The sequence below is a fragment of the Phoca vitulina genome, unplaced genomic scaffold, assembly GCF_004348235.1.
Source record: "Phoca vitulina isolate PV1807 unplaced genomic scaffold, GSC_HSeal_1.0 scaffold22, whole genome shotgun sequence".
Lineage (NCBI taxonomy): Eukaryota > Metazoa > Chordata > Mammalia > Carnivora > Phocidae > Phoca > Phoca vitulina.
In genome coordinates, this window is record NW_022589725.1 from 25,594,560 (window position 1) to 25,615,129 (window position 20,570).

At 38.5% G+C, this 20,570-nt stretch overlaps 1 protein-coding gene across 13 annotated transcripts in view; it reads right to left on the bottom strand.

Moving 5' to 3' along the window:
- The window catches only part of TASP1 (taspase 1), a 303,516-nt gene that overhangs the window by 275,251 nt on the left and 7,695 nt on the right, over positions 1–20,570 (bottom strand). For 12 of the 13 annotated variants that reach the window (XR_004301276.1, XR_004301274.1, XR_004301277.1 and 9 more), the window contains exons 2-4: positions 19,236–19,454; positions 8,763–8,830; positions 6,187–6,255 (exon numbers count right to left, since the gene is read on the bottom strand). Coding sequence is in view for 8 of the 13 variants with exons in the window: in XM_032420014.1 (XP_032275905.1) it covers positions 6,187–6,255; positions 8,763–8,830; positions 19,236–19,380 (282 nt within the window). In the remaining 5 variants the exon portion in view is untranslated. Of the gene's footprint in view, positions 1–410; positions 682–6,186; positions 6,256–8,762; positions 8,831–19,235; positions 19,455–20,570 lie in introns of those variants that run through there. The other variant, XM_032420020.1, reaches the window with a different exon arrangement.

Genomic DNA, 20,570 nt, shown 5'->3' on the forward strand with positions numbered 1-20,570 from the left:
TAGATTCGGCCAAGATGAATACATCTGATAAGGTCCACATATCTTATCAAGAAATGGCTAGAAAAAAGTGAAAAATGTTTCATGTTCCCATCAGTACACAGTAAAACATAACAAGCTCTGTACTTCAGTGTTTTGACTTGATCAAAAACTAATACACAGTTTTGATGCAGTGTAAAATTAAATCAGACTGTAATAATTGATTCACTTTTCTTTAAAGGAAAAAAAAATCACTGCTTTTCCATTAAGCAGGTACTTTGTGCTAGAAAGCACATTTAATTTCTAGGGCCCTAGAAAAAGAACAGATGTACCTACTGTGTAAACACAAACAGTAAGTTACAAGTTGCCCCTTAGTACTAAAGGCAAGAATCAGCATCAGTACTCAAAAATGTTTTAAAAAGAGTGTAACTTACTTTTACTGTCCCAGGCTAACTGGGCTCGACATGTCTGGTGCTTCTTTGTCTGCACATGGCCACCCACAGCCTGTCTTCTAATTAAATCAATGCTCTAGCAGCAGAACAAGCAAACAAGTTGCCTCCCATCTGCGTACAGCTCTTCAGGACACATTTCCCTTGGTCAGAAGGTGGAAATTCTTGGGAGAGGTGATTTTCTCTGCCTCTTCACAAGAAGAACATGGATACTTGGCTGGATGCAACTCCATGAAGTGTAACTGTGTATGTACACCTCAAAAAATAAAACAAAACAAAACAAAAAAAAAATGCAGAGAAACATAAAGACTCTATAAACAGCTGGAATACACAGAAATACCGAAGCACCACTGGAAATAATGCTAAACAGACAGGCAAAATGGGGTCTCTGACTGAAATAATCAATGATACCAAGTTGGAAAAAAAAAAGGAAAAAGAGCATCTAAAGACAAAACTCAAATTTCATGCAATGAAAACAGGTTAAGTACTACAAAGGATAAAAGGTAAAACTCCTTGCTTCAAATACATAAAAACAGGTCCTCCCCACATTATAGAGAATAAAAGATATTATCAACTGAAGAGAAAAATGACTTTCAAGAGTGTTAGGTCTAAAATTAGACTCATCAGTCATATTATGGTTAATGGGCACTTGTATATATGTGATGTGAGCTAAATGCATCAAGCTGTCTTTCCAATGTGTTCAGCCCCTTGTGGGAGGGGAGGAGGAAGCAAGGAACCACTGAAATACTCAGCTACCCTCTGCTTATGAAAAGATGATTTCTGCAAAACAGAAAATGTTCAGAAAAATGGAGATGCTCGTTTATTTACATACTTTTCTAACCTCCCAAATAAACAGAAATGCCTATAAAACAAATGCCCCTCTTTTTTTTCAACAACAACAACAACAAAAAAAAACACTGAAGTAGGGTAGGGGGCAGGATGTGGTTAAGTGTCTACTCACAAAGAAACGCCATAAGCAAACTTGCGAACAGGTTTTGTTAAGAGAAAGTGGGGCACATCAGCCTTTCCCAAAGTTCCCTTCCATCCTAGATATACCCATATGCCAGGAGCAATCCATACCATCTCCATGACCACTAAGCATTTCGAGGACTGGCAGGTCTTAGGTGCTCTCTCTCTCCCTCCCTGTGGCACATTGACAATTCCAGCCCAAGAGAAGGGGGTGTGGCCTAATCCTACAGCTGCATAGAGACCTGGATGGGGGCACCAACAACAGAGTAGTCAACAGTGATGACATTCTGGAGGGGTACCTGGGTGGCTCAGATGGTTAAGCATCTGCCTTCAGCTCAGGTCATGATCTCCAGATCCTGGGATCTAGCCCCACATCAGGCTCCCAGCTCAGCAGGGAGTCTGCTTCTCCCTCTCTCTCTGCCTCTCCCCTTACTCGTGTACACTCTCTCTCTCTCAAATGAATAAATAAAATCAAAAAAAAAAAAAAAAAAAAAACAGTGATGACATTCTGGAGATCCCTGCTTTAAAGAAATGCATGCAGAGCTGGCTCTGGGTGTAAGAGGATATAGAGACAGACAAATGTGTGACGATATTATATATAATAGAAATATGCAATAATGCAAATATTTTTTTCTCTCACACCCCAAACTATTGGCCATCTGTAAGAAGTTACTTCTTAAAGAACTTTCCTAGAGTTCATAAGCAAGCATTATATTGGATTATATAGAGACCCAGAGACAACAGACTGCTTAGCAGACAGATATAAAAACGTGTGCCCGATATAATCTGTTCTTTAAATGTTAAAGCATTTCAACAATAAACTAATTTCAACCATGACTTACCATCTTCCCTGATCACAGGGAGCCTTAAAGGATGAATCAAATCAAGTCAACACAAGAACTGCACGGTCCACTTAGAATAATATAAACTCAACAAAACATTTTTAACAAAGGAGCCTGTGCAAGCTGCCTTTCACTATATGAAATTTCAAAGCTATATCTACCACTATTTTTAATGCACAATATTCTACCTACCAAAAGAACTAGTTTTCAAAATGAATTGACCAAAATCTCTCAAAGCCTACACCAAGATATTCAAACTCTCAGCCAGATTCATCAGTTTTCTCATACAAGACTATAAATAACCTCTCAAAAGTATGTCATTCACATTTCACCTCTGATTCCTTATCAGAAAGGAATTCCTTATTAGAAAGGTCTTACTAGATGTTTTTCAGAAAAACATCGGTGTGCAAAGGGAGCTTCAGTATTTTACAAGTAGCTTGTTTCCCATCGGAATCTGTGACACATTTTCTACATTAACAGTTGCATCATGACTCATCCAGATCTATAGCCAATTTCCTCAAAGAAGAAATTCATATTAGAAGCTATCCCATGTGAAATGTGCAAAATTATGGTCTAGAGTTTACAATCCACTGCCACTACCTGAACCAAAACTATTCCAAAAGCAGCCATGAGAACAACTGTCTTCCAGATGAATAGCCCCAGATAGGAAGATCAGACATTTCACACACCTCTTCTCCACTGAGTGAGATCAGATCTGTACTATCCAATGGATAGAAGTCACTTTCCCATCAGTTGTAAGGACAATCTCAAAAAAGCTATAAACAGCTAAGTGAAACAATGGCACCAAATCAGTTGAACAATAAATTAAAATATGATCTATAAACTGGCCTTTCCATTTCCCTCCTCACATTTTGAGGATAAACAAAATGCATTTTGGTGTCATATCATTTTCATTTCCATACTGCAGAGCGTGCCTCAAATGGAGTAGCCACCTTCCCTCCCAAAACCCTCAAAAGAGAAGCTGGTCAGTTTAACAGGCAGGAACTTAGGCACTCACCTCCCCACTTCTTGAAATGACAGAAACACCCCTCTAGTGTCCAGAAGTGGTAGTCTTAGGATGATACCACTGTCTGTAGTGATAAACGAGGATAATGAAACTACACAAGGTGATCGGTTTCCAAGAAAAGCTCAAAAATGACGTGTCTAGGTGGCCTGCATAAGTGTGCATGTGTCTATACATATAAATTTCTTTTTCTTTACCTTGTCTCTTCCTCCCCTATGGCATGGAGTTGAAATCAGTGTACTTTTGACTACTTGGGTAAGTGCAAATTCTCTTTTTTTTTTTTTTTTTAAATACAAGGCTAGATACCCCCTCTAGCCAGTAAGGACCATTAAACCATTTCAGTCATTTCAGCCCACAGTTAATAAAGTGTTCAAGGAATTCTGCCTAAGTTTAAAAAATAAGGGGTTTTTTTTACTCAAAAAAAGTACATCCCAGAGTCAAAAATAAAAAAAAAAAGGTCTGATTTCAGCAATTAGGACAAGACTTAGCTTTATTGAATATATTGGTCAAAACTAAAGGAAAGTAGGTACTCTCAAATTAAACATAACACATTATAAATCAAAACTCTCTGGGCCTTTTCAGTAAGCTGAAAGGACTCAATATTGTTACTTATATTTTTCTAAGTACATAAAATATTAGAATCTGATTTCCTTATATCATTCCATTGACCTTAACTATTACAATACTCCAACTGAACTCTTGAAAACCTCACCTTGTTTAAAGGTGGTGAATCAAAGCAACAAAAACTGCAGGGGGCAGTATAAGCATGACTTCCAACATAATTCTTAAGATTTAGGAAAACTCTTCCGGCTAGCCTTAGCCATTAAACTATTCACATATTTCAAAAATTCCACATAAAAGTGAATTATTAAAGATAATTAATTGAAATTCTTCTCCAAATTTAACAATGGGGGTGAGAGGGAGAAGTACACTAAACTCACTCAGGTGTATCTCATGCTCCCATTATCTATATAACATAGTCCAGTCAAAAATAATAGAACAAGTTTGTTTAAAAAAGAACTTCATATCCACACTCTTAAAAAACAGAGGTCATCATTCAAAACTATAAAGCTCACTTACTCATGAGTAACTTACTATTCCAGAATGTATTTTTAATCATTTTTAAGCATAAATAAGTAAACTCTTTAAAAGTATGGTTGATTGATCACTGGAGAAAAATGTAATAAAATATTCAACATGATAGAAGTATGACTTGAGAAAATTAAAGTTATTCTAAAATGAAAAGAAAAGAAAAACTTAATTTTACTCAATTTTATATTCATAGTTGCCATTACAGTATTATCCCCCAGCTACTCATTAACCTTCTTTTTCTTTCCCTGGACCGACACTGACTCCATCCATGCACCACTGATAACCTCAGGACATCCTCTTATGCACAAAGGAGAGTAATTTGCAATTAACAATTTAATTAAGTTAGATGAAGCTTTCCTTCTGTGTTTTGAGTAAAGGTAAGATCTGCTGGTAAGTACATCAATCTTCTTTCTTGCAGCACTTTTCTCCTTTCATCCACACTATATAGTTAATCTTTTCCTGGCATTGTAAAAACATGTCATTCATAGTCACCATAAATATTCAGCTCATATATATCATTTCCAAAGCACTTCATAATAGTAATAATGACTAACTTCTCAGGGGTGCTTACTATGTGTAACACAATGACCTAAGTGCTTGTCATATGTTAAAACTCAATCTTCAGAACTCTATGAAATAGGAATTACCCCCATATTATAAATGAAAAAACTGAGTCAAGGAGAATCTGGGAGGTGCCCAGAGCTAAGGACTGGTAAAGCTGGTGTAAGATGTTATCAGTCACAAACAGGAGGGGACCATATAGCCCAAGTCAGATGTCTCAGGAACCAAACTACAAAAGAACTTGTACCCATCACAGATGTTCACCTTCCTCGACTACACTTGGACCCATCTGAAGGCATTAACATGAGAGATTAAAATCTACAAAGCATGATCTAAAGCATAGCTCCACAACTAAGCAGGGGAATATACGAAAACACGGCCAGGGCTTCTGGTAAACTCCTGAGCAATTTTCATAGGGAAAAGCAAGGCCTGGCATGACTGGGTAGGTACCCTGATATGAGAGCCTAAATCAAAGGGCCACAATCCAGTCAACTTGGGAAGACCCACTCCATCCACCTCCTACCTCAAACTCATCACTGGTTTATCTTCGTATCTTGATTCCCCAAGCAGTCTTCTCAACCAGAAAAGTATTTGTTCACTATAATCCTCTAAACAGATTGACACAAATCTATCTTCTCTAAGTTTGAACAACAAAAGTCAGTCTTCTGAAGGCCTCAATAATCTCCAGGACAAATTCATCCTCAAAGTTCCAGTCCCTCAATATAGAGTAAAACAAGTATAGCGACCTTGAGAGCCTCCCCACTGAATTCCTCAATGTCTTCAGTTAACTGGAGACCAACTTAATAATCACACTGGACAAGACACACTTCACACAGCATGGCTTCAGGATACAAATCTAATTGATAGGTTTATGAGGAAACTTCCCCTTCTTCTTTAGACACTTCTAGATAGCTATAATTTTTTGTTTCCTAAACAAGAGAACATGCATTACTTTTGGGGAAGGGGAGTTAACTTCAGGAATTTTCCTATTAAACATAAGAAAATTTGGGTGTCCAAACACCAATAACTTTTGTATTCATGAATCTCACAAAAAGGGGTGGGGAAGAGGGATTTAATCAACTTTTATGTTATTCAGAGATGTGCCCAGTGAAAACAACCTAACAATGTATCACAGGTTTCTTCATAACTTTGTTAATACAGTTGGGAAACACTGGTCATATAATTGATGATTAACTAACTCAACACTTTCATGTCATTTAAGAATAATGAACATAAACTCACAAATATTTTAAATAAAACAGAAAAGAAATACCTCGAGTTCCACCAGAGCTGCAGTCACTGCATCTGTCGCAAGAGCACCAGCCTGTAGCTTTTCAATTGCCTATGAAACCAAGGGGAGACATTATGCATTGTAAAACCACAACTTCCCAAACATACCCAAAAACTTTCCAAAGCCTTAAAGAAGTGTAGGAGACATTTAGAGTTAGTAAAAATTAATCACTAGTTCCATTCCATACTTCAAGACATAACCTACTTAGATTTAAAACAAGCAAGGGTTTATATTCAGGATAATTTATGATACAGTTCACTTATCATTCAAATTAAGACAATGAATAAAATCTAGCCACTAAATGCAAAGTGCAGGCGATGTAGTAAGTGAAAGGGCTTCATTCATCACACGGCAATTCAAAATAGCCATAGACATTATGTGAATTCAGTTTGGTTTAAATATCCTGATAATTCAAAGGAGGGTGCTTGTTGTATAAGCACCAGGTGTTGTATGTAAGTGATGAATCACTAAATTCTACACGTGAAACTAATATGGCACTGTATGTTAACTGGAATTTAAATATTTAGAGAAAGAAAAAATAAATAAATATCCTCATAATTCATATTTTATATACATAACTGAATCTCAGACTAAGCTAATAACATCTTCTCCCACTGCTACTACTCTCCACACCCCTAACTATAAAAAACAGTGACTCGGGGCGCCTGGGTGGCTCAGTCGGTTAAGCGGCTGCCTTCGGCTCAAGTCATGATCCCAGGGTCCTGGGATCGAGCCCCACATCGGGCTCCCTGCTAGGCAGGAAGCCTGCTTCTCCCTCTCCCACTCCCCCTGCTTGTGTTCCCTCTCTGGCTGTGTCTCTCTCTGTCAAATAAATAAATAAGATCTTTAAAAAAAAAAAAAAACAGTGACTCTCAATCACAGAAATATTTCAAAATCTTTAGATGAACACATACATGTGACTAAAACATTTTTGGTACTACAGTGGTTCCCCCTTATCCACAATTTCAATTACACCCAGTTAACAGCGGTCCAGAAGTAGATGATCCTCTTTCTGACATAATATCAGGTTAACAGTAGCCTAGCACTATGCCCCAATGCCTGTGTCATTCACTCACTTCATCCCACCATGGAGGCATTTTATCATTTCACATCATCCCAAGAAGAAGAAGGGGTGAGTACTGTACAATAAGATATCTTCACAGAGAAAGGGACCACATACACACAACTTTTATACATACACAGTACAACTGTTTTATTTTATTATTAGTTACTGTTGTTAATCTTTTACTGTGACTAATTTATAAGGTAGACTTTATCATAGGTATGTATATATAGGAAAAAACATGGTACATATAGGGTTCGGTACAATATGCAGTTTCAGGCATCCACTGGGGGTCTTAGAACATATCCCCCATGGGTAACGGCAGACTACTGTATGATATATTGAGATAAACAAATCATGTTCTTTTGTAATATAAACTATAGAAAGTAAAGGCCCATAAAATCACCTTAACTTCTGAAGTATAAAGGAAAGAGAGAGAAGGAAAACTGATTTCTACATGAACTATTAAAGCTCCAATTTAGTCAACAGAGAAAATGCTCAAAAGCTAAGAGTGGTATTCCTCATTAAACTTTTAAGTTCATTCACTGTGTAAATTGAGGGGGCTGATTATACATTCCAAACGTATTAGGATTCTAGGACTATAGTTATAGAAAACATTTTTTTTCAGACGATGAAAACATCTCAAACTTTGAAAATTAAGATAAAAAATATGAAATAGTTTAGAGAACTTTTAGCTTTATTATAAATTTCAAAAACAAAAAAAATCCCTATAACAAAATATTCTTATTTATTTATGTGATTTCATTCGTAAGAAAAAGCTTGGATCTCTAATAAAGTATAATCTTTCTTTTAAATGGTATTTAAATGAAAAGAGCTGGAAGAGACCCATATTTACTCAGTATATAATATCCATTAACATTATATTTGCATAAAAAGTAATGGAAGCTTTGCCAAAAAGAGTATATAGTCAAGATCAAAATAAAAACAATATTTCTTCTGAGTCCATTCCTGCCTCCACATTAAGTTTTCAACAATTTAGGAAAACCTCAAAAACCAAAGAGAAAAAAAGCACAACTGAGAACAAGGGCAAAGCTAAACTTAGGAATGACAATGAATTTGCTATGATACAAACTACATAATGAAAAACAGAAGGAAAAAGGACAGGATAATCTCCCCAAGAAAAGCAGCCATTTTAATTTTTTATTATTTATTTTCTTCTCTTCGTAGAAAGACATATTGGCTGCCTTTTAACTGTTTTCCCTACTCCTTCAATGGAGCTCAATGCCTTTACAAAGATTAAAAGATATATGATTATGTGCCCACAATTCCAAAAATACAGACTTTATCTAAGCATCATTTGGAGAATAAAAAACACAAAACAAAACAAAACAGAGACCCCACAAATATGAGCAAAATAATTTCATGGTCCAAACTAAAGACTACCTTAGAAGTCAAACCTTAAAATTTTGAATTTCAAGGTAAAGCTGCTTGCTGGCCAAAACAAATGTTTCCATCAGACACACTCTGTTCATACCTTCTGACAAGCTCGTTTGCATACATGTTTATATTCCTTGGCTTTGGATTCGGAATGATAACCTGCACCTGTAGTGGAAAAAACAACCAGGTGTTAGTTATCATTAAAATATCAGAGATCTTACTTATATTATATAAATAGGTCATACAAACTGATGCTCTCCTGGTGACAATAAAGCTATTGTCCTACATGTATGGAGTTTTCAAATTCTAATAGCTTCCTTCTCTACCATAAGCCTTTTTAATGCCATGTCTTACCTCCTTTTTCAAAGGCTATTTTCCTGCCAGAGGCACTAGAAATAGCTCATATTCCCCAACAAGCTCCATCAAGACCATCTTCTCTTGAAAACCTCTCTCCAAAGTCAGGAGTTTTTTTGGTCTGGAGTCGATAAACCAGGAGGTGTCAGGGACAGAGTCCCTTCATGTTCCTTTCTGTTGACCTTTAGAAAGCCCCTGCCATTTGGCAAATTACTGTTCAGAATCCTGAATTCTTAAGAGTAACTTCGGAAAACTATGTAGTTTCTAAATAACATTTGAGGTTGAGGAGTATTACATCCCACCTCTCCACAACCACCAAATACCACCGCTCCCATGCACACTTTTTACATCCTGTCACTGTCATAATATAACTCATGGTGTCTCTGAAACCTCAGTGACAGCATATTGTAGTCTGCCTATTAGAAATCCCAGTGGTACCCATCTCTTAAACACCCAGCAACTTCCTCAAGAGAATCGCTCTGAAATTTGTTACCCTAAGAGTGATTAATACTTGCTTAGTTAGGGATTTGAGAATAATCTAAATAAGAAAGAAACCAAGACAAGGGTCCTTAAAGTCTCTTATTGATTAGGCTTCTAAACAAAGTTCTTTAACTGAGCTCTGAATCACCCCCTCATCCAGCCACCAAGTTCCCAAAGGGGTCTAACAGAAGGAAGGTTAAGAACTGCATTTCTAAGCCTCAGGGCTCCTCAAGTGGGTCTACAGACTCTGACACAAACTTACCCCAACTTTCCTCAGACCAGAGAAAGAAATGGCTCATGAATCTATCAATCAGGGACCCAGGAGAGCAGAAAAGATGCCAAACCAATAGGAATCCATAATCACCCCAATTCTAATCCTATTTCTCAGGAGAACTCTGAAACTTCATAGAGCCTGAACCAATATTTATTTTTTTTTTATTTTTTTTTTAAATTTTTTTATTGTTATGTTAATCCCCATACATTACATCATTAGTTTTAGATATAGTGTTCCATGATTCATTGTTTGTGCATAACACCCAGTGCTCCATGCAGAACGTGCCCTCCTCAATACCCATCACCAGGCTAACCCATCCTCCCAACCCCCTCCCCTCTAGAACCCTCAGTTTGTTTTTCAGAGTCCATTGTCTCTCATGGTTCTTCTCCCCCTCCGATTTCCCCCCCTTCATTCTTCCCCTCCTGCTACATTCTTCTTCTTCTTTTTTTCTTTCTTAACATATATTGCATTATTTGTTTCAGAGGTACAGATCTGAGATTCAACAGTCTTGCACAATTCACAGCACTTACCAGAACACATACCCTCCCCAGTGTCCAACACCCAGTCACCCCATCCCTCCCACCCCACCCCCCACTCCAGCAACCCTCAGTTTGTTTCCTGAGATTAAGATTTCCTCGTATCAGTGAGGTAATATGATACATGTCTTTCTCTGTTTGACTTATTTCGCTCAGCATAATACCCTCCAGTTCCATCCACGTCGTTGCAAATGGCAAGATCTTATTCCTTTTGATGGCTGCATAATATTCCATTGTATATATATACCACTGCTTCTTTATCCATTCATCTGTCGATGGACATCTTGGCTCTTTCCACAGTTTGGCTATTGTGGACATTGCTGCTATAAACATCGGGGTGCACGTAGCCTTTCGGGTCCCTACTTTTGTATCTTTGGGGTAAATACCCAGTAGTGCAATTGCTGGATCATATGGTAGCTCTATTTTCAACTTTTTGAGGAACCTCCATACTGTTTTCCAGAGTGGCTGCACCAGCTTGCATTCCCACCAACAGTGTAGGAGGGTTCCCCTTTCTCCGCATCCCCGCCAACATCTGTCATTTCCTGACTTGTTAATTTTAGCCATTCTGACTGGTGTGAGGTGGTATCTCATTGAGGTTTTGATTTGGATTTCCCTGATGCCGAGCGATATTGAACACTTTTTCATGTGTCTGTTGGCCATTTGGATATCTTCTTTGGAAAAATGTCTGTTCATGTCTTCTGCCCATTTCTTGATTGGATTCTTTGTTCTTTTGGTGTTGAGTTTGATGAGTTCTTTATAGATTTTGGATACTAGCCCTTTATCTGATATGTCATTTGCAAATATCTTCTCCCATTCTGTCAGTTGTCTTTTGGTTTTGTTGACTGTTTCCTTTGCTTTGCAAAAGCTTTTTATCTTGATGAAGTCCCAATAGTTCATTTTTGCCCTTGCTTCCCTTGCCTTTGGCGATGTTTCTAGGAAGAAGCTGCTGCGGCTGAGGTCGAAGAGGTTGCTGCCTGTGTTCTCCTTTAGGATTTTGATGGACTCCTGTCTCACAAGGAGGTCTTTCAACCATTTGGAGTCTATTTTTGTGTGTGGTGTAAGGAAATGGTCCAGTTTCATTCTTCTGCATGTGGCTGTCCAATTTTCCCAACACCATTTGTTGAAGAGACTGTCTTTTTTCCATTGGACATTCTTTCCTGCTTTGTCAAAGATTAGTTGACCATATAGTTGAGGATCCATTTCTGGGCTCTCTATTCTGTTCCATTGATCTATGTGTCTGTTTTTGTGCCAGTACCATACTGTCTTGATGACGACAGCTTTGTAGTAGAGCTGGAAGTCTGGAATTGTGATGCCGCCAGCTTTGCTTTTCTTTTTCAACATTCCTCTGGCTATGCAGGGTCTTTTCTGGTTCCATACAAATTTTAGGATTATTTGTTCCATTTCTTTGAAGAAAGTGGATGGTATTTTGATGGGGATTGCATTGAATGTGTAGATTGCTCTAGGTAGGATTGACATCTTCACAATATTTGTTCTTCCAATCCATGAGCATGGAACGTTTTTCCATTTCTTTGTGTCTTCCTCAATTTCTTTCATGAGTATTTTATAGTTTTCTCAGTACAGATCCTTTGCCTCTTTGGTTAGATTTATTCCTAGGTATCTTATGGTTTTGGGTGCAATTGTAAATGGGATCGACTCCTTAATTTCTCTTTCTTCTGACTTGTTGTTGGTGTATAGGAATGCCACTGACTTCTGTGCATTGATTTTCTATCCTGCCACTTGACTGAATTCCTGTATGAGTTCTAGCAGTTTTGGGGTGGAGTCTTTGGGATTTTCCACATAAAGTATCATATCATCTGCAAAGAGTGAGAGTTTGACTTCTTCTTTGCCGATTTGGATGCCTTTGATTTCTTTTTGTTGTCTGATTGCTGTGGCTAGGACTTCCAATACTATATTGAATAGCAGTGGTGATAGTGGACATCCCTGCCACGTTCCTGACCTTAGGGGGAAAGCTCTCAGTTTTTCCCCATTGAGAATGATATTCGCTGTGGGTTTTTCATAGATGGCTTTTATGATATTGAGGTATGTACCCTCTATCCCTATACTCTGAAGAGTTTTGCTCAAGAAAGGATGCTGTACTTTGTCAAATGCTTTTTCTGCATCTATTGAGAGGATCATATGATTCTTGTTCTTTCTTTTGTTAATGTATTGTATCACGTTGATTGATTTGCGGATGTTGAACCAACCTTGCAGCCCAGGGATAAATCCGACTTGGTCGTGGTGAATAATCCTTTTAATGTACTGTTGGATCCTATTGGCTAGTATTTTGGTGAGAATTTTTGCATCCATGTTCATCAGGGATATTGGTCTGTAATTCTCCTTTTTGATGGGGTCTTTGTCTGGTTTTGGGATCAAGGTAATGCTGGCCTCATAAAATGAGTTTGGAAGTTTTCCTTCCATTTCTATTTTTTGGAACAGTTTCAGAAGAATAGGTATTAATTCTTCTTTAAATGTTTGGTAGAATTCCCCTGGGAAGCCATCTGGCCCTGGGCTTTTGTGTTTTGGGAGATTTTTGATGACTGCTTCTATTTCCTTAGTGGTTATGGGTCTGTTCAGGTGTTCTATTTCTTCCTGGTTCAGTTTTGGTAGTTGATACATCTCTAGGAATGCATCCATTACTTCCAGGTTATCTAATTTGCTGGCATAGAGTTGCTCATAATATGTTCTTATAATTGTTTGTATTTCTTTGGTGTTGGTTGTGATTTCTCCTCTTTCATTCATGATTTTGTTGATTTGGGTCATTTCTCTTTTCTTTTTGATAAGTCTGGCCAGGGGCTTATCAATCTTGTTAATTCTTTCAAAGAACCAGCTCCTAGTTTCGTTGATCTGTTCTACTGTTCTTTTGGTTTCTATTTCATTGATTTCTGCTCTGATCTTTATTATTTCTCTTCTCCTGCTGGGTTTAGGCTTTATTTGCTGTTCTTTCTCCAGCTCCTTTAGGTGTAGGGTTAGGTTGTGTACTTGAGACCTTTCTTGTTTCTTGAGAAAGGCTTGTATTGCTATATACTTTCCTCTTAGGACTGCCTTTGCTGTATCCCAAAGATTTTGAATAGTTGTGTTTTCATTTTCATTGGTTTCCATGAATTTTTTTAGTTCTTCTTTAATTTCCTGGTTGACCCATTCATTCTTCAGTAGGATGCTCTTTAGCCTCCATGTATTTGAGTTCTTTCCGACTTTCCTCTTGTGATTGAGTTCTAGTTTCAAAGCATTGTGGTCTGAAAATATGCAGGGGATGATCCCAATCTTCTGGTACCGGTTGAGACCTGATTTATGACCTAGGATGTGATCTATTCTGGAGAATGTTCCATGGGCACTAGAGAAGAATGTGTATTCCATTGCTTTGGGATGGAATGTTCTGAATATGTCTGTGAAGTCCATTTGGTCCAGTGTGTCATTTAAAGTCTTTATTTCCTTGTTGATCTTTTGCTTAGACGATCTGTCCATTTCAGTGAGGGGGGTGTTAAAGTCCCCCATTATTATTGTATTGTTGTCGATGTGTTTCTTTGCTTTTGTTATTAATTGCCTTATATAATTGGCTGCTCCCATGTTAGGGGCATAGATATTTACAATTGTTAGATCTTCCTGTTGGATAGACCCTTTAAGTAGGATATACTGTCCTTCCTCATCTCTTATTACAGTCTCTGGTTTAAAATCTAATTTGTCTGATACAAGGATTGCCACCCCAGCTTTCTTTTGGTGTCCATTAGCATGGTAAATGGTTTTCCACCCCCTCACTTTCAATCTGGGGGTGTCTTTGGGTCTAAAATGAGTCTCTTGCAGACAGCATATCGATGGGTCTTGTTTTTTAATCCAATCTGATAGCCTGTGTCTTTTGATTGGGGCATTTAGCCCATTTACATTCAGGGTAACTATTGAAAGATAGGAGTTCAGTGCCATTGTATTGCCTGTAAAGTGACTGTTACTGTATATTGTTTGTGTTCCTTTCTGGTCTATGTTGCTTTTAGGCTCTCTCTTTGCTTAGAGGACCCCTTTCAAGATTTGTTGTAGGGCTGGTTTCGTGTTTGCAAATTCCTTTAGTTTTTTTGTCCTGGAAGCTTTTTATCTCTCCTTCAATTTTCAATGACAGCCTAGCTGGATATAGTATTCTTGGCTGCATATTTTTCTCATTTAGTGCTCTGAATATGTCCTGCCAGTCCTTTCTGGCCTGCCAGGTCTCTGTGGATAAGTCTGTTGCCAATCTAATGTTTCTACCATTGTAGGTTACATATCTCTTCTCCCGAGCTGCTTTCAGGATTTTCTCTTTGTCTCTGAGACTCGTAAGTTTTACTATTAGATGTCGGGGTGTTGACCTATTTTTATTGATTTTGAGAGGGGTTCTCTGTGCTTCCTGGATTTTGATGCCTGTTTCCTTCCCCAAATTAGGGAAGTTCTCTGCTATAACTTGCTCCATTATACCTTCTGCCCCTCTCTCTCTTTCTTCTTCTGGGATCCCAATTATTCTAATGTTGTTTCGTCTTATGGTATCGTTTATCTCTCGAATTCTGCCCTCATGATCCAGTAGTTGCTTATCTCTCTTTTTCTCAGCTTCTTTATTTTCCATCATTCGGTCTTCTATCTCACTGATTCTTTCTTCTGCCTCATTTATCCTAGCAGTTAGCACCCCCATATTTGATTGCACCTCATTGATAGCCTTTTTGATTTCTACTTGGTTAGATTTTAGTTCTTTTACTTCTCCAGAAAGGGTTTCTCTAATAACTTCCATGTTTTTTTCAAGCCCAGCTAGTATCTTTAAAGTGATGATTCTGAACTCTAGATCTGACATCGTACTAATGTCCGTCTTGAGTAAGTCCCTGGCAGTCGGTACTACCTCTTGTTCTTTTTGTTGAGGTGATTTTTTCCGTCTTGTCATTTTGTGCAGAGGAGAATAGATTAATGAGAGAACAAAATGCTAGCAGGGTAACAACGTCCCCGGAAAATATACTCTAAACAAATCAGAAAAGACCTGAAGCAGTGGGAAAAGAAAGGGAAAGAGAGAAAAAAGAAAAGGAAAGAAAGAAAGAAAAAAGAAAAAGATAAAGATAAAAACAAACAAAAGCAGAACAAAACAAAAACAGAATGTGATCCAATATGATCAGGCTGGATTATAGATCAGTGCCACACACTAGATTTTGGGTGTATTTTGGTCTGTTAAAAGAAAGTCCCTCCCAAAATTTTAAAGAAAGAAAAACTTATATATGTACAAAAATAAGGGTTGATATGATGACGGGATGGAATATGACTGTAAAGATGGAAATTATAAAAGATTTTAAAAAAGGATTTGATAAGTTGTTTGAAAAAAGAAAGAAGAGGATTAAAAAAAAAAAAGAAGAAAAAAAAAGGAGAGAATGTGATCAGGCAGGGGAGTAGAAAAAAACCATACACTAGAGATTTAGAGTATATTTTGATCTGTTAGAAGAAACTATCTCAAGATTTTAAAGAGAGAACAACTTATATATATATGCCAAAAATACGGGTAACTACTATGAAGGGATAGAATATGACTTTAAAAATGAAAAATAAAAATGTTTTTTTTTAAAAAAGGGATTGATAAGATGTTGGTTGAAAAAGGGAAAAAGAAAAATTCAAAAAAAAAAAAAGGAAAAAAGAAAAAAAGACAGTTAAAAAAAATAATTAACTTTGAAAGACTAAAGAATCATGGTAAAAAAGCCATGAATTCTATGTGCAGTATTCCCCTAGCGCTGGAGTTCTGCCGTTCTCATTGATCGGTAAACTTGGTCTTGGCTGGCTGTTATCGCTGATCTCCTGGGGAGGGGCCTGTTGCCGTGGTTCCCAAATGTCTTTGCCGGAGGCAAAATTGCCCCCCCTTGCCGGTCCGGGCTAGGTAATCTGCTCGGGTTTGCTCTCGGGAGCTTTTGTTCCCTGCAAGCTTTCCGTACAGCTTTGGAGGCGGAGAGTGAAAATGGCGGCCTCCCAGTCTCCGCCCCGGCGGAGCCGAGAACTCGGGGTCCCGCTCCTCAGCGAGCCCCCAGAGAAAAGCAGTCAGTCACTCCCGTCTCCCTGGTGTCCGGCCACACTCCGCGCTCACCCGGCCTGTGACCGCGCCTTTCTATCTGGCACCCGACCCCGGGTGGAGTCTCCAAACCCAGCAGATCCCCGCGGTGCGCTCCCGCACCTCTCCTCCCGGGGGAAGAAGGTGAGTCTCCCCGGATCTGCCGCTTGTTGGGTCCCTGCTGGAGGAGCAGTGGCCCGACTGTGCTGCGGATCACGATTTATGGCAACCCCGAGCTGAGAGCCCGCGCCTGGGCTCCGTCTCTGCAGCCGGCTTCCCTGCTCCGATACCTGGGAGCTCTGCCGCACTCAGGCACCCCCGGTCTTTCTGTGACCCCGAGGGTCCTGAGACCACACTGTCCCGCGAGGGTTCCACCCCCCACTTCGCCACCAGAGTGATGTCCCTCAGCGGAGCAGACTTCTAAAAGTTCCGATTTTGTGCTCCGTGGCTCTATCACTTGCCAGAAGCGGCCGACGGAGGCCCCTCCCCCGCCGTCTATCCTCCCGAATAATGCCTCGGATTCACTTCTCCGCACGTCCTACCTTCCAGAAAGTGGTCGCTTTTCTGTTCAGAGAGTTGTTGCTCTTCTTTTCTTCGATCTCCTGTTGAGTTTGTAGGTGTTCAGAATGGTTTGGTCCCTATCCAGCTGAATTCCTGAGAGGAGACGAAATCCAGGTCTCCTACTCCTCCGCCATCTTGCTCCGCCCCCCGAGCCTGAACCAATATTTAACAGGCCTCTCTTCATGGTTCTCTAACACGTCTGTCATCTTAGATCTGGGGGCCCCAATCTTTCAGCAGTATTTCCCAAATCATGGGACACTACTGCGAAATATATAACTTTAGTGTATGGATGACAGTTTTAATAGGATTTAACATATAAATCCTTGTTTTGAATAAGGGAAAAGTCTCAGCATGGCCACAGTACATCTTTCATATCTGGTTAACACTTGGTAATTTATCTAACAAAGGAAAGGTAGCCTCAGAATCTAAGCCATTGACATACAACAGGATTCAGCTAAGATTTAATTACACTGTTTTGGTTGCACTGTGTTTAAAGTTATTTTCTCCTCATGCAAGTGATACTGACATTTCATTTAAGGTAAGTTTCATCTTTCAAGTTTTAAGGTAAAAAGTGTTCAGCTTTTTAATATTAGGTAAATAGTATAAGTAGTATACAGATCAAGGAAAAATCAAGAATCTAAGATTCAAATGACTAACATTTGGGCAAGTCTCCTCTAGTTAAAAAAAAAAAAAAGTTTTAAAATCTCTACAATGGATAAGGAACTGAAATTTTGTCCCTTAAATGTGCAAGATATATATTTCTGCATAATCAGTCTATCTGACCTTCTAATAACTTAGGAGAGGGTCACCTTAACCCACATAATTTCCTGCCATGACCCAGATTTTGTCCTATTACTGCTGGCCCCCAGGAGCAACTTCATCTAAGAGCCATTCCCATCTACTGAGTGTCTGAAAGAAGAGGGATCCCATCATGATAGTCATAGAAAGCAATGCTTTCCAACTAATCAAAAGCTCTATGTTGTTGCATGTTACAAATTTGGAACCTTTCTTGTACATTTGTCACACACTCATTCTGATTGAAATAACTCACTGGGTACCATGAAAGATGCACCAACATGGTGTAGTAGAAGGCAGGCGTTCTGGTTCCAAGTCTAAATCTAACTGGGTTATTTCTAAAATTTACCTCATTTCTTTGCAAAATCTTTTGAAAGAAAAGCAAATTGAACCTGGGTTTTCCGATTCTCCTGGATTAGATTCTGTAAGACTTCCCAAGTTATCTGGTCCAGATATAGCCAAAGGTTAATGATCAGGCACAACACCAGTTTGACAAGAAGAAACAATTCTACTCCTTACCCCATATGAAAGTTAATCTTGATTCCACCCTGCTTGCCTATCTGAGTAAAGTTAAAAGGAGATCCAGCCATTCCTTCTCCCTTCACAGAAGTCATGAATTTTAGATAAATACAAGCAAATAAAAATGACTTAAAAAGAAAAAAAAAGCCTGCTGGGCAGACCTGAGCAAAGCTGCATTACTCTGAAACACAAACTCTTCAATGATCAGGGACCCAGGGGTTGAACTTCACTGCGTCTGTTCTCCAGGTCCTCTGTATTGTCAAAAGCACTACACTGGGACTAAGGGCCCACTTACAGATGTCTCAACCTGGCTGTAGCACAAACTAGCCATGGGGCTAAAGCCACTTAATCTCTCTTCCTCACTTGTAACATTAAGAAGGCAAATTAGTTCTATGGCTGTGTAATTATATGCTAAAATGGCCATAGTTGGGGCGCCTGGGTGGCTCAGTCAGTTAAGCACCCAGCTCTTGATTTTAGCTGTGATCATGACCTCAGGGTCGTGGGATGGAGCTCTACATTGGGCTCCGTGCTTAGCATGGAGTATGGTTGAGATTCTCTCCCTCCCTCTCCCTCCTCTTCTGCTCTTCCCCCCACTCGGAACTCTCTCTCTGAAAATAAATAAATAAAATCTTTTAAAAATAAATAAATAAACTAATTAATTAAATAGCCATAGTCAAACATGGGGTCAATAAAATTTTTCAGCAGCATCGTTTTTAAAAACACAAACCAGAGTTTAAGAAATTACTTTGTCTGATTTTAACACTACCTAACTGCATCTATTATATGGGGTAAAAGTAAATAATGGGAGTAGAGAAGTGAAGAAGACATAGGAAGAGCTGTCATTATAAGATCTTCCAAGCAGGAAGTAGGAGAGACCTATATTGAAGTCAATCTCTTTGGTTCCAACTCCTCTCTGGCAGTTTGCCTCCCCCAGATGTGAAATTCAATTCTCAGTGTACTTCAAGGCAAGAAAAAAAAAATCAGAATTATTTTCATCTTCCAACTCGCCCACTGAGAGCTTACCTGCATGTACCAACACAAAGCCCCCTCGCTTCTCCTTATGGGACTGCTTTGTTTCCAACTCTTTGACTGTTATTTTAACAGCCGAAACCTGAGATGATCTGGAAGGCAGCCCTTCTCCAGAACTCATCCCCTTCTCCATGGTCATTCTCCGAGATTACCATCTTCTATTGGGAAAAGTGCATACTTCCATCCAAAAGTAACTGCAGGAGAGGAATTGCCCTAAAGAAAAACAGGCAAAGATGGTATACATTTCTTTCACTAACACACACATAACTTATACAAATTTGTGCAAAGATAACTTTCCAAAAACCTAATTTTAAAGTTATTTAACTGAGTAATACAAAGAATACGAAAAGGTTAGAATTGAAATCTCTGTCCACAGACAGTACTTGCTTAAAATCATATAAACAAAAGAACTATTGTAAAAAGACTTCATACTGAGTCCAAAGATATTCTATCTTTCATTGTATTTACACTGAAGAAAACCTCAATATAACTTCAATATTGCTTTCTACTCCCTTTAATCCAAATGCTAATAATCTCTGGGACATTCTAGAATCACAGGTGATGCTGATAATATCACCAAGCCTTGATGTAAAGCCAAGATTGCAGCTTACTTTTTTCTCCTAGCTTTACTGTGATATAATGAACATATAACATTATGTAAGTTTAAGGTATTCAAAATGACTGACACACACATACCATAAAATGATTATCACAGTAAGACACCTAGATTCACACTGGTAGGTAAAATCTAGACCTTATTCTAAACTGAGAAGTAGGGAGGGACGCAAGTCTTTCTTTGCCAATATAAAACATAAATAGTCACATAAAAAGTGACTTAGCTGCCTAATCCAAAAAAGTGGTGTTACTCAAAGTGTGGTCTGCAGACCAGGGCTTGTTACCAGTCTGCAAGAGACTTATTTTATTAATATATTAATTGCTTTCTATACACATTTTCAACAATGTGTATACTTCTTATAATTTTTTCTATTTCCTTTTTTAATTATATTTTTGAAGCAACTCTACCTATTAAATGTAATAAAATTGAGCTTTTATTTTTATCTTTCTTCTTTTTTTATTTAAATTCAATTAATTAACATATAATGTATTATTTGTTCCAGGGGTACTGGTCTGTGATTCATCAGTCTTATATAATACCCAGTGCTCATTACAACATATACCCTCCCCAGTATCCATCACCTCTCAACCCCATCCCCCGACCCTCCCTCTCCTCCAGCAACCCTCAGTTTGTTTCCTAAGATTAAGAGTCTCTGATGGTTTGTCTCCCTCTCTGGTTTCGTCTTGTTTCATTTTTTTCTTCTCTTCCCCTAT